The following is a 14,363-nucleotide window of genomic DNA, read 5'->3' on the forward strand; positions in this document are numbered from 1 at the left end:
ATAAATCCCCTCCATGGTGAGGTACTAGAAAAATGCAATTAGCCTGCCTTAATGCACAATCACTAAAGAGCATTGTTGGCCCTCGAGCAGCAGCGCATGGCAGAGGCAGTGAGGAAGCGCGTGACCAGGCAAATGAGGACCTGTTGCTCTCCTGCCCCTGCTGCAGCAGATTGTTCAGGGCAAAGACTGGGCTTATAAATCATCTATGTACCCAGTAACCTAGCCCTGCTCTTCACTTTTTCCTCTCTCTTCTTTCTCCTTTTCTCTTTTCTCCCTCCCCTTTTTCCTGCTTCCCTTCCCTCTTTCCCCCTTGCGAAGGATGAACAACATAGTATGCATTAACCTATTTTAATGCTCATTAACTAAATAGCATGCTTTTTCAGTGACACTTTAACATGCATTAAACTAGGCTAATGGATATTCAAGCAATATGCATCTTTAAATGTATATTAAAAGTGCATTTCAAGATGTAAACACACGTCTGCACCTGCCCAAGCACACCTGGGCATACTGGGCAGGGTTAGATGTGCCCAATAAGCCCAGTTCCCTCAGCTTCTCCACGTAGGTCATGTAAGAGACTCCGTCGGTCCAAGGGGCAGGGGCAGGGACTTGGAGCGGGCAGGGCCATGGTGTCCCTCCCGCCGGGCAGAGGGTGGGCTCGGCGCTGCCCCCGCCCCGCGGCACATAAAGATGCCTTGCCCGGCGCCGGCTCGGCACACACGCGTGCTGCCCTGCTGCCTGCGCCGGCCGGGACATGCCCCCGCCCCGCCGCTCACCCGCGCTGCGCTGGCTCCTCACCGCTTGCTGCCTGTGCGCCGCGCCGCGCGCCTCAGGTAAGCGCGCCCGCCCCGCCCCGCCCCGCCCCGCCCCGCGGCCGCCGCGCTCAGCGCTTCTCTCTCTCCTAGGCTTGCCGCAGCCCGGCGCCCGCCACCGCCACGCCTCGGACCCGCCCGGCAGCCAGGTAGGAAGGAGCCCGCCCGGCCCCCTTCCCACTGCATCTCCGCTCCCCTCTAGCCGTGTCTGTGTCTCTAGCCATGCAACAAAGGGGCTGGAGACAGGTGCATAGATAGGTCTATAGATCAGAAGTCTAGAAGGACAGTTAGGTCTGTATATTTTTATGTGGATATAAACGGTCTATAGATATTTTAATAAATAGGTAGGTCTGTATAGATCTATATGTATAAGTTCTATACATAAGGTCTAGATAGATTTCTATAGATCTATATGTATAACCTCTATGTAGATAGCTTTATATATAGTCTATATGGATTGATCTAGATCTGTCTCTCTATATAAGGTCTATATGGATGGCTAGATCTAGATCTATCTGTCTATCTATCTAAGGACTATATAGATATATCTGAAGATGGTTCAAGGCAAAGATTGGGTTTATAAGTCACCTGTGTACGCACACAACTTAGCCTCTACCCCGCTCTTCTCTCTTTCCTCTCTCATTTTTCTCCCTTTTCCTCTCTTTCTCTCTCTTTTCTCCCTCCCTTTTTCTTTCCCACTTCCTTTCTCTCTTCTCTCCCACTGGATGCAGTGATGTTCATTTGCAAAAGATGAACAACATATCTATCTATCTATCTATCCATCTATCTAAAGTCTATATGGATCTATCTAGATCTATCTGTCTATCTATAAATAAGGTCTGTGCATCTATAGACCTGCCTGCTTGGAGCCCTGTTTGGAAATGCCAGCTCTGGGCTTCCACTCCTTTTTTTGACTATAGACAAAACCACTAGAGCCCTCCTCCTGTTGCACTGAGCTCCAGGCAAAATCATTTCAGCGCTGTGGATTATCCTAGGGAAGACTCTTGAGTTTCCCTTGGGGACTTGTGCATTAGGGGCTGGCACCTCCAGCCATCCTACTGTTGCATTCCCCTTTCCCGTCTTGCCCCGCTCTCTGAAGGGTTCATCTGGTCCAGAGCCTGCAGGCAAGGTGAGAAGGGGAACAATTTGATTCAGAGCTGCAGCCCCCTTGACTTTAGTGTGAAAGTGAACTTGTGAGATTGACTGCTCTGGCCCTTCCCAGGAGAAGCAGTCTAATGGCATTAAGATTGCTAATTAGGATTTATTAGGAGAGCAGTAAAGCACTGAACAGGCTACCCAGAGAGGTTATGGAATCTCTGTCTTTAGAGGTTTTTAAGTCCTGGATAGCTAAAGTCTTGGTGGGGATGAGATTCTAGGCATGGTCCTGCTTTGAGCAGGAGGTTGGGCCAGATAACATGAATGACTGGTGCCTCCTGAATCTGGGGGGCACCCACAGCAGCTGCTGATGGCAGTGGCCCTGTTGGGGCAGGGGGAGGCACCAGCCCTACCAACAGCATCAGTGTTGGCCATCAGGGGGGCACTAGCCCCACTGGGGGGGCATGTGCACCCCCATGCACCCCCTACCAGTCACCTATGTCAGATGATCTCCTGAGGTCCCTTCCAACCCTCATATTCTGCAATTCTATTGTCTCGCGGCACCCCATGGGGCTGGGGCACTCTGCTTGAGAACCGCTGGGCTGGGAGTAACACCTCCACGTGAAACACAATGGCAAACGTGTAAGCACATGCTAACTTATTTGATTTATTTTTAAGCAACTGGCACTGTGTTTCAGTCAATGGACAGAGCTCAACCAACGCCAGGTAAATGGGCTTTCTAATACACTGGCCCACATTCTTCTATGTACTTTAGATATTATGCATTTTAACAGTCCCAGCAGTGGTGGGGTACAGATAGCTTCCCCTCCCCCCTCCCTTCTGCTTTACCTGTGGCAGGATAAAGTGCTTTGGGGTCTTTGGACAATGTGACTTAGAGTTGTCTGACAGGGTGGATTGTGTAGGTTTGAGGAGTAGATTAGTCAAGAACATGTATGGGATAGTGTGGGTAGGGATGATCCTGCCATGAGCAGGGGGTTACACAAGATGACCCCTAGATGCCCCTTCCAGTCCTAATTTTCTGTGATTCTATGAGAGTATAAATGCCTCTTTAAGTCTCCTCTGAGGTGTTGCTCAATGCTTCTGCTGCCTTATGGTCTATTTTCCTTGCCTATATAACTTCATCCTCTTATTCTCACTGTTGCTATACTGATAACAATAGATTTGTTAAGCAACCTACTGCCCGGTCCTTTTCCCTGGGCTGCCTGCATTGTTCAGTAAAACTGCTGTCTCCTCCTCTCTAAATGGTTCATCTGGTCCAGAGCATGCAGGCAACTAAGAAGGTGAACAACTTGATTCAGATGTATAGCCCCCCTGAAATTCAATGTGAAATCAAACTCATGAGATTTCTTCTCCTGACAAGGGCAGAAAAAATCTCTACTTATTATAGCAGCTGGTATAATGAAAGTCCAGCCATTTGTACTGAATTCTTCACCTTGGGGTCCTTACTGGAAAATGCATACTAAATCTGTTGTCCAGGTGCAATGTAGTAGAGGAAAGACCCTCCTCACCCCCCAACACTTCCACTGGAGATTGCCATGTTTCTTATTTAGTGGGAATAATACATACAAATCCAAGCCCTGTCAACATCAGAATTCCTGTTGACTTCACATGGTGTCAGGTTTTCACTCTCATCTTTGCTGTGTTGTTTTATTGAATCTTGACCATTGAAGTCATTGCAAATTTATCTACTGGCTTCAATAGACTTCATATTGGACTCCAAAATAGTTGTCGTCTCTGTACATGACCGAGCTAGAGTTTTCTAACTTGTTCTACAGGCAAATTGTTCCTGATCAGATATAGTATAAACAGGGCACAGGGGGGAGCCCAATTCAGAATAACCTGAGATTAATTAAATGACTCCCATCCACTTTAGTGGAGCTTAGGTCTGCACCACTGTGAACAACCTCTGACAACATGGAAGAGCAATGATAGGTGAAATGGAGTATAGATTGAAATCTTCTTGTCAATGGCTTTCTAAGCCTCTTTCCATTTTAAATACCTCCTATGTGATTCTGCTTGCTTTGTGGGCAATATGTGGCTTGGTTGATAATATTAACAACATTCTATCACTTTTTACCTGATAAAATACATTAGTTATATCTGATAACAGCTCCAGTATTCATAATCCCACTGTCTGACCTTAGTTGTAATGCTATGGGCTTCAACAGAATCATTTATTAAAATGAAAGACAAATCAGGTGTTACCTCTAGAGTCATATGCAAAAACATACCATAAATCAGGATGGATAAAAATCAACAATTTTTTTTAAATTAAAAAAAATCAGATTTTTTTTATTTAATTGTATTTTTTTATTTTTTGTTAATCTTTTAAAAAAAATAAACCTATATAAAATAGTTTTAATTTAAGATATATTAAAGCTCAAAGATATCATCATGGAATAGGGATTATACCTTCTAATTATATACTATTTGAGACAATATAGTCATGTAATTTTTTAGAAAAGTTCTATAAATGGGTCACAACAGGCCATGGAATATATTAGGGACCCAATTTTATGGGGTTCCTAGAGGCTTCTCTATAAATTAGTAAAGATTAAATAAAACCACTCTACCCAATGGGACTTAGTGCTTAGTCTAGAAGATCCCATTAAGCATCCCATTAAACTAAGCATCTCTGTGATGCTGTTTCAGTTCTCAAACTGTGGATTTGTGGCTCAAGATGACATCCTTGTTAACAGAAGTATATGGAGATAAGAGATAACAGACCTGAGATTACACACCCATCCCTCTATTGTCTCTCTGCAAGTTATGTGTATACAGAGTCAAGACCTTACCTGTCTCTAAAAGTGCAACATTTCAAGAATTTAAATGAATAAAGGATTGTTGGGGGTGGTGTAGATCTGGGCTAAAAGGAACAGTCTGGAGATAAATGCAAGGAGGGAGAGGCAGTAGAAACAAAAGAGAAACATTTTGAGCAGAATTTTGTTGAAATTGCAAAATACTTCCGTAATAACCACCTTGCAGCAGCTGCTCTGAAGAAAGTAGGAGGAACCAAATTAACTCTCCCACAAGGTGTGCAATGGAACTCAGTAGCTGACTGTTTTGAATGATATATTGAGAACTTAATCTAGTGACAATTTGTGAACAAAATCATGACAAAATAGATGGAATTGTCATAGCCAAAGTTCCCAACATTGAGCTAAAGAGAAATGTAGAACATATGCTGGCTATCCTGAAGCCTATTTCTGTAGCCTTGAACAAAAGTTACATCAAACAACAAGAATGCAATTTTTGTAGAAAATAATGATTAAATTGAGGCTTCCTGACTACTGATTTAAATCATGATTTAAATCTATTTGATTTAAGTCAAATCCACCCAGCCACAAATATAAATGTGTGTTAAAATATTATTTGTCTTTTAGATCTCCAGTTCTTTTATGGATCTTTGTAACTCCATATTTAATAGCATGCAGATAGCTGAGGTAAGATCTAATGACTTTTTTTTTTTTTACTTTAAAAAAATTTCTCAGCACTTCTCTCCAGCCAAATAGAGTTAAACACTCTATCATCATCATTATCTTTACTAGGAAAATAGCGAGGAAATATATAAAAGAGTAAGTATTGCTTCCTGGTAGTAATTTGTACATAACATTCACTCTTGGATTCCATAAAGCTATTTACTAAATTTGCTCTTTTTATGCAGTTTTTATTTCACTACTCAAGAGCTCAAGATTCAGCATATCCACTTAAAAATGGGGTCAGTATTTTAACATCATCATCACTTTTGTGTAGCACAGGCTTAAATGTGTTAACAACATACTCACTAGGCTGTGGGACAGCAAGATACATTATTTCCATGCCCAAGTTAAACATTTATGAACTGCTCCACTGATTTTTAGTGGGGCTGTTTCTGTGCTTAAGGTTCATGGCTATGACATAGTGACTTCCCTTAATTCATACCATCTGCTACCAATGTCAGTAGCAGGCTTAGAGCTACTTCTCACCTGATATAACTGTATAATTCTTGCTATTCAAGAAACATACCTACAGAAGTCCCAGAATCTTTTGGACCTTGTTTATATATGATTGACTTTGGCTAGAAAAGAGAAAGATGTTGCCATGAAGTCTGTTTTGGACAGTATGTCTCAGATCATGAGTAATGTCTTTAATTACAGGGAGTGCTCTGAGATCCTCTAGCCACCTTCTTGCTAATTCCTTGATTTTATTATAATTTTAATCCTATTATTTAATTACTAAAAAGCATAATACTTACATTGTTTTCTACTGAAAATAAGAAAGAAGGGAAAAAAACAACCCTTGGGTTCTGCTTATCTAGTAAATATATTTAAAGTAACATTAGCGTAACCTGCAGATCGCTCGTTAGAAGCCTTCCAAAATCATCTGGATAGCGCTGGTAAGACTATTGTCCTGCAATAGTCCTGAAGTGGTTCATGCTAGGTAATCATAATCATTGTTCCAGGCTGAAAGATAATTTCATATAGTATTTTTTCATGTAGCAGTTTGTGTCAGGGTCTCTAGTATTTCAGGCCTATATTGGATGCTTTAAGAATGGTTAGGATACAAGATTAGGTTCAAAGGTGGAAGAAGCCTTGTACACACCTATTTATGATATGAATATCCCTTTCTTCAGCTGTCCCGAAAGCTTAGGATTTTTTCTGAACACCATGGACACAATATGCTAAATTAGCTATAGTAGAAACTGGCACACATCCTTTTGATTTCAGGTGGAGCTGGATATCCTTACATAGTCCTAGGGCTTTATTTTTTGGGAAATTGAGGGGCTTAATCTAATTTAGATCAAAATTAGATTAAAACATTAAGAGTGTGTTTTAATGAAAGGGATAGAATCCAGACCCCACTAAAGGCAATGACGCACTCCCACTGAAGTCACAGGGCTAAAATTCCACCTGAATTGTGGAATATTTCTTAAAGAACTAAGTAGAACTGTTTTGCATATGTCTTACAGCTGGCATATTCAAAGGATCGTAATGGAGTTATACACCCAAACCTCACTGAGGATCAGCTGAACTTAGTTCCATAACCACAATAGACTTCTTTGAAAATTCCACCTAATAAAATGACAAAGTGCTGCTAAAATGCTCATATTTTGCCTTGGTTCCTCTCCAGAATAAATTCACATATATAAAAAAATATTAGTCGAGCTCTTGGGACCCCTAGGCTCTCTAGACCACTGAGCCAGAGTGTTTGAATGTTTCATGTTCAGTGATCATTTTATTACAAACCTAGTGTTCACAATATTTTTTTATTGTAGTCTTCCCTTCTGCATCCTTTAATGCGCCTTGCTCCAAAGCTCTCAGAGGGAAGAACGAAAAGATTCCTTGATCCAGTATGCACTTGTTCTTCCATAGTATTGTATGGTACCAACAGTGCATGTCAATTGTAAATCATTGTCTTAATGCTCGAATTGAGAACAGTTAACAAGGGGAAGTCCCTTTGCCTTATGCCCTGTGCTCCAATTTGCCTTTCCTTCTCCTCAGGTTTTACATAAATGTCAGTTCCTCTCCTTTACTCTTTCTCTTTCTGTCTTTTCCCTGTGCCATGTCCTCTCTTTTACTCTCATCTACATTTTACTTACCCATCTTTAAAACCTCCCCATGATAACTGCACCCATTCAGCAGTGTAGTTGCTGCTTCCATTCACCTCTGCTGATGAGAATGCACTGGCTCTTCCCATTCCAGCCCCAGTCTTACAATCTGATCAGCCCTCCCACCCCCAACAGATTACAGGTTCTAGCCCTGACTGACAGGGTTTTTTCTTGCTCCCCCTGAAGTCAGTGGTGCAACTTCCAGTGACTTCGGTGATGCAGAATTCAGCCCAAAATGAATAATCTCCTAAAGAACAAGTGCAGCATGAGCAGAGAGCAGGTGAAGCAGCTGTAATCAGATTAAAAACTGATGAAAATATGAAAGGTGGGGAGTACCCATATTTTAACAAATCATTGCTTTGCAACTGGGTGAATGGTGTTCCCACTGTTTTCCTCAATTCGAGTACTGCGTTGTCCTCAAGAGCATGATGGTGTAGTTTTGAACCAAAGTGAAAGCAGCATGCAGTTTGCATAACAGTTGGTTATAGCAATACTTAAATGCATCAGCTTTGATATGCTGTTACAATTCCTATCTGTGTTTGTATTTAATACTCTCTCTCCCAATAAACTGAATTGGAGCAGCCTGATTAATCCTCCAGTGCTGATGATTATGAGAAATCAAAATAAATCTCATGAATGGAAGGATTCATTAAAACTAATATGCACTATCACCTTGCAGGAACAAATTGCTACTGCAGAGTTTACAAAGAAGGTACACTAACATAAGAAACAAGTGGGGGATTTTTTTAAATGGTCAAGACTATAGTTGTACTAAAGTAGCTCACTTTGCTTCTAGAATATTATCTATCACTTCTAAAGCTACCTTCACTTTTTCTAAACCCTTGCAGGACCATATTAAAATACCAGAACTGAATATATTTACATCACAGAAAATGGATGGTTCTTGACAATGCCCTGTGGGTATTAATATTTAATCAGTACCTCAGCAGAATGGGCATCAAAGACTATTGGCATGCAGCTATTTGCATGCTGTTGAAAAGGTTCCTGAATTACTGATACATTGACAAAACGATGCTGAGACTTATTGGTATATCCATGAAATTATCATTTCCAATATTGTGTTAATGGTCTGTGTTTTAATTTACAGGATAGTCCTGGTACCATGGGACGACCCTTTTTTCTTTTTAGGGTAACTTATTTTTCACTTTCTTTTCCCATCTCTTATTCAGTTCTGTACTATCTGTATGAAAGAATATAGAGCTATTTTCATTAGAAATTCTTGTGGCCCTCATTCTATAGCCACATAGTCATCTCTTAGAAAGTGCAGGGTACGGACACACGTACATACGGAGCTGTTTCAAAAGGGCAGTAGCTGTTACATGTGAACAAGCCACGCATACAGATTTATCAAAGTTTTATGGAAGTTGAAATGGTTTTGCTATATTAGTATAATGCCTGGCTTGTCCACACATAATTAGAGGTGCCAGCTGCTGCCCTTTTGAAAGGTTCCCCTTTTAAAAATGATTCCAAATGGCATGCATGTCCATACTGTCATACATCCTTGTGATTAGACCAAAGAACCAGGAAGGACAGTGAGATTCTGGACAGTAATGGACATTCTGGTACATTGGCTGATTCTTCAAATGGTACCCCCAGAGCTGTTCTACCTAGAGGTTTCCACCCTCAACTCTGTTTAAAGTGCTAACACTAATTTATTAGACAAATATAAGAACACCATTCAAACAGTTCAGACAGCATGCCCAGTGGGTGATAGTATATAATGCACAAGAAAATGAAATACCAGAAGCAAAATTGGAAATGATGAAAATAATCTCTAGCTCATTTCTTTCTCATTGGACTGTTGCTTCTTCGTCCAAGGTGAATATATTGCTGATGCTGTTGTTACCTAGACTGAATTAATGCAACTGGTTTTCACAAGCCTCCATCAAGACAGCAAGAAAATTTAGTTAACAAGGGAACCTGATTCAGCAGGGTACTTAAACACATGCTTTAAAAATATACCAGCATCCCGAGTAATTTCAGTCGAACTACTCATATGTGTAGAGCTAGGCCTGTTTATCTGGTGAAACTAGGGCCAAGATGCTGAATGAGAATTCAGTCAGCCAGGCTTTTATCTCTAGGTGCAGAAGCTCAGCAAACATATCCAACACTGTGGCAAATCACCTCATTCACACTATTTAAAAACACCATCTTCATTCAACACATTATCCATTTGAGACAAAATTGTAAGATTTCTCAACCATCTTAAATGTACTAGGAGAGACACATTTCAATGTATTTTATATGACATCTGTGCTTCAATATGATTATTTAAATATTACATTTTCAGCCTCGAAATGGAAGGACTATTGAAGATGGTGGAATGTAGGCCATCCAGAAGGTGATGTTTACAATGTTTAATCAACAAATAGAAGAGTCTTTGAGACAGAAGGACTTATTTATATCTTGTTGCAAACCTAGGCCTGGGCATTACTAGTTGCTCTATACAGGTACTGGGCATCTTACAGGGACCCAGCTTGCAGTCCACATTGTGGATATAGACAACTAATGAGGTTTGATCTGTTTCTTTAAAGGGTTCATCATGAATGAGTTGTCGTGCTCTTTAAAGAGAGGTTAGCAATGTAAAACAAAAATCCTTTTGTTTTCCTATTCCACACTTGGAAATATTTGCACAGAACCCAAAAAGCATGTTAGGTGCTTCACCCTATGTAACTACATTTCTGTCTCATGTAATCTGGCACTCAATGGATTTATTCAAGGAAGAACAAAATTATGAATTAAACACTAATAAAACAAAATTTTGCCCTAATATATTTACAATCTAAAGCTGCTCAAACATATTAGAATGAGCTGGTGTGGATCTCTGCATTCCTTTGACATCAGGATTAGAACCTAATTTTAGATGAACTACAGTAACAAACAGTAGGTGTGGATGCGTGAACAACGACAAAGGTTTTAAAATAGCTTTGCATGACTGGCTCAGTGTTGGGGTATATACATCATGATAATGATAATTGCATGGTACTGGTGAAAAACATAGTAGATATTCATCTTGAAAGGAAGGCATGTATCTGCGATGTCTCCCCCATTTTTCTAAATGCAGACATTGTTACTTTTCTCCTTGCAATATCAGAATAATTTACTCTGCGTCTAGTGATGGTTGTGGATACAAAAATGAGTCTTCAGTGTTAATCTGTTTAAGGAGGAAAAGAGGCTTGTGCAAAAGAGAACCTGATTCATACAGTGTGGTGCATAATAAGGTGCTGAATAAAAGCAAGACCACTCCTGTTTGTATGTGAACCCCTGATCTGTGGATTCCTAATGTTTCCAAAATCTGTCCCAGGACTATTAATTTTTATAGAAGTTTGCAAGCTGATCTTCCAAAACAAAAACTAACCAGCTGAACAACAGAAACAAGGGGAATGGACTGCACCTAGACAAGGTTTAACTATAGTCAGCTTATGAGCATAATTTAAATATTTTGGGTGAATTTCACCCTGTGCATAGAGCCAACCAGGTCTTTTTTGTAATCCAAGCTAAGTGCTAGGACTGAACTATAATTTATAAAGTACGATGGCCTCCTGCCACTGAAGAGTGCATCCTGAAAGGCGTTAACTGAGTGGGGTATAAGGTAAACACTCTACACCTCAACACTTGAGAAGGAAGGCTATGAAATGGAGGTAGATCATGGTGATGAAAGAAAGAATTACGTAGGGAAGAAGGATTTGTATACGAGTGCTGACTTCGCCGGTTCGGATCAGCATACTACACTTAAGATATTTATCCTAAACTTTCTGGTTTCCATTATTATTTGAATGGCTAGAAGTTTGTGCCAGTTCATTTCTAGTTTGGTGATCCAAATAACATAACTGAATTTCTTTTAACATTACAGCTCAAGAGCACAACACAGACTATAATGCTAACATGAGCTAATTTCTTTCAGATTTCCATGGAGCATGAAGTTAACAGGGTGACTGCTCAGCCCATAATCAGACCTGATTTATACAAGGAAAAGAAACCTCCTCTTGGACTATTTGGGCTGAATCCTATTCCACTTATTAAGTGATAAATTCACTAAGACACCCAAATGTGATCCTATTCCACCCTGCTTGACCTTTTGAAAAACCGTTAATACATCTACTTTTAAAATATGGCATCATCTTAGCTATCACACTAATAAATAACAAAAAGCAGCAAGGAAGAAAAAGAAACCCTACCTTACGTTAATAGCTTTTCAAAGACAAAATAGGATGGAATAGGATTGTACTTAGGTGCCTAAAACCACTTAGGCACCTAATAGGTAGAATAGGATCTGGCCCCTTGTCTATTGTAAGCGACTCACTTGTCTAGAGTATACTGTTCCATCAAATAAATTTGCAATTGTTAATCACTTTTCTACTCCTGTGTATTTTTTCCTTGTGCTGTGGTAGACACCTGTATACACATCACTCAGTGGTACATGGGCTTAGCAATGATGTTGTTTCACTGTTTGTTTTCTTTGGCTCCAATCATCTGAAAAGAAAAAATCAGGACAATTATGACCATTTGGTGAAAAGCCACCTTCAGATATTTCTCATAGGGCACATCTACACATGACGCTATGGCACCGTAGCAATGCACTACAGCGATGTAGTGTCCATTGGCAAGAACTGTGATGCAGCAGCGACTTCACCATAGCAACACACTCCCCTGGTATAGCACACCGCTACAGCAAAGTAGCTTCTAAAAATAACCATGTGTTGCACGTACAGCACAGTACAGGCTCTTACTCCTCCATGATTTAGTATTTCCTTTTGGAAGTATTAAATCACAGTTCAGTAACAATATCACCATAGTGACATGTGTAGATGCACCCATAATCCATTTTCTGTTTACAATAGCTTCTTTAATAGATTAATGATAAACATTCCCTTTCTAGGAATAGAGTAACTTTTCCTTAGGATTTCTGGGAATACATGCTCTATCCCAAAAAGCAAAGGGGAATATATTAACATATATTGCATCATAAGCATATTCTTGAATAAATAATCTTCAAAAGAGAACAAAATGCTGACCACAGTAACTACTGGGTTCAAATAATCTATTCTTAGTATCAGTGACCAATAACAGTTGCTATTTACAGACCCCGTTTGCCTAAACAAATTACACAAATGTGAGATCTAATCTGTCTTGTCCACACTTTTTAAATTAAAGAACAAATAAAGAGCCAAATTCTGAGTACATGTACCATCCATTGACCTCACATGGTTAGGTTTGTCCAGCAGTCAGTCAAAGTTGAACACTAAGATATAGGGGAAATAAATTGCCAATGAATGTAGCAAATTCTCTATTCCTTGTAATGTTCACATGCCTTTCTGGAAGGTGTGCTTAAGCCAAACAAATAAGCTTTTAGAAGGTACTATGGAACCACAAATAATTACATAAAATATATAGGAGTGAATGAATAAAGTTTCTGGCCTTTGAGACATACAACATCAGATTAGACCAGGGGTTCTCAAACTTTTCTTTTTCAAGTGGTCTGCAAAATTGCTAGAGGTCTTGGCAGACTGCTTAAACTTTTTTTTTGTTCTACAAATCAAAGCACACAACTCATATTTTAATATCAGTAGTCTTACCTTACAAGTACAGATATTCTTGATTGTTCCACAACTTTTCTGGGAACCACCTGATTGGAGCTCACGGATCAGTGGTGGTTTGCAGACCACAGTTTGAGAACATCTGGACTAGACAATCTAGTGGCTCTTTCTGGCTTTAAAAATCTAAATGTATTAGATTAAACTGTTGACAAGTACCCAGCAATACATAGTTGAAATAATAATCTAAACTAATTTCTAAATTAACTATCCAGTTTGGAAAAAAATTGTGGGCAATGTTGACTGCTATATGTACAGGTTTCTAATGGACGCCATTGGAAATATTCTTTTTCCCCAACAGATAAGATATGGTCAGTGGGAAATAGGCAAACAAAGGTGGAGAAACAATCTCTGTTTATTTGGTTATGACTTAAGAAAATTGAGAGATCAAAATTAGGGTTAGGAGTTCCCAAATTTTGTTCATGGAAGGCTATATAGGTGTCATGACATCATGCTGGGGGTCATAAAACAAAATGAATCTATGATGCAATACGTCAATAGATTTAACAGAATATGCCTTACACATGCAAGGTTAAAATTAAGGTAAATACAAAGCTGTTACAAAGGTTTGTCGATCTTTTACTAATGAACAGCCAATTACTACAGCCTCAATCAGTTGAATCTGTCAAGGACCTATGCCATTGAAAAAGTTTCTTTCCAGGCTGCATGCAAATACTTCGCTGGCCATAAGTTACCCATGGACCTCACTTTGGGAGATCCTATAGCATTTATAATGGTATAAGAGGATCTATGGCCAAGTGGTAGCTCATCTTGACTGCCAGAACAATATGTTGGAAACAATTATACTATTCAAACATTTTACCAGGAACGAAGTGTTGCATCAGGATAAACATGCTTTCCAGCAGTAGCAATAAGGGAACACTCGGTGGAGGTGTACACTGCAATTTTTCATAGGTTTGCTTATGAGGAAGTCATATGCCAATAAGACCATAGGTGGCAAGAACCTCACTGATATCTTTAGCAGGGGGATAAGGGAGAGTTTATGCATATGGAAGCCTGTGAGCCAACTAATGGCAAAAAAATTCCTCCCCAAACTGTAGAGGAATAAGATAGCCTGTTAGTTAGTTCACAGCACTTCAGACCTCCTGTTGTCTATTTCTGTCCCTCTATCTGTGACCTTCAGTTCAGCAAAGAAATTAAGCATGTGCTTACAAAATACTCATGTGCTTAACTTCTGTTGATGGGAACAGGACTAATATTTGCTTACATGCT

At 39.9% G+C, this 14,363-nt stretch overlaps 1 protein-coding gene across 1 annotated transcript; it reads left to right on the plus strand.

The window, feature by feature from the left end:
* Nucleotides 1-753: 753 nt before the first annotated feature.
* Nucleotides 754-11,810, plus strand: NMS (neuromedin S). Its single transcript, XM_090031674.1, has 10 exons — nt 754-833; nt 906-961; nt 2,586-2,633; nt 5,312-5,371; nt 5,477-5,503; nt 5,593-5,646; nt 8,195-8,227; nt 8,624-8,665; nt 9,827-9,877; nt 11,441-11,810. The coding sequence occupies exons 1-9, from the start codon at nt 755-757 to the stop codon at nt 9,863-9,865; spliced, it is 438 nt and encodes a 145-aa protein (XP_089887800.1). The 5' UTR covers nt 754; the 3' UTR covers nt 9,866-9,877; nt 11,441-11,810.
* The last annotated feature ends 2,553 nt before the right edge of the window (nt 11,811-14,363 follow it).

The sequence above is a fragment of the Crocodylus siamensis genome, chromosome 1, assembly GCF_052110815.1.
Source record: "Crocodylus siamensis isolate JL-2025a chromosome 1, ASM5211081v1, whole genome shotgun sequence".
In the NCBI taxonomy this organism is placed as follows: Eukaryota; Metazoa; Chordata; order Crocodylia; family Crocodylidae; genus Crocodylus; species Crocodylus siamensis.

Coding starts and splice junctions, on each gene's coding strand:
- NMS (XM_090031674.1), top strand. CDS start 755: ATGCCCCCGCCCCGCCGCTCACCCGCGCTGCGCTGGCTCCTCACCGCT. Junction 962..2,585: donor CGGACCCGCCCGGCAGCCAG/GTAGGAAGGAGC, acceptor TTTATTTTTAAG/CAACTGGCACTGTGTTTCAG. Junction 2,634..5,311: donor CAGAGCTCAACCAACGCCAG/GTAAATGGGCTT, acceptor TTTGTCTTTTAG/ATCTCCAGTTCTTTTATGGA.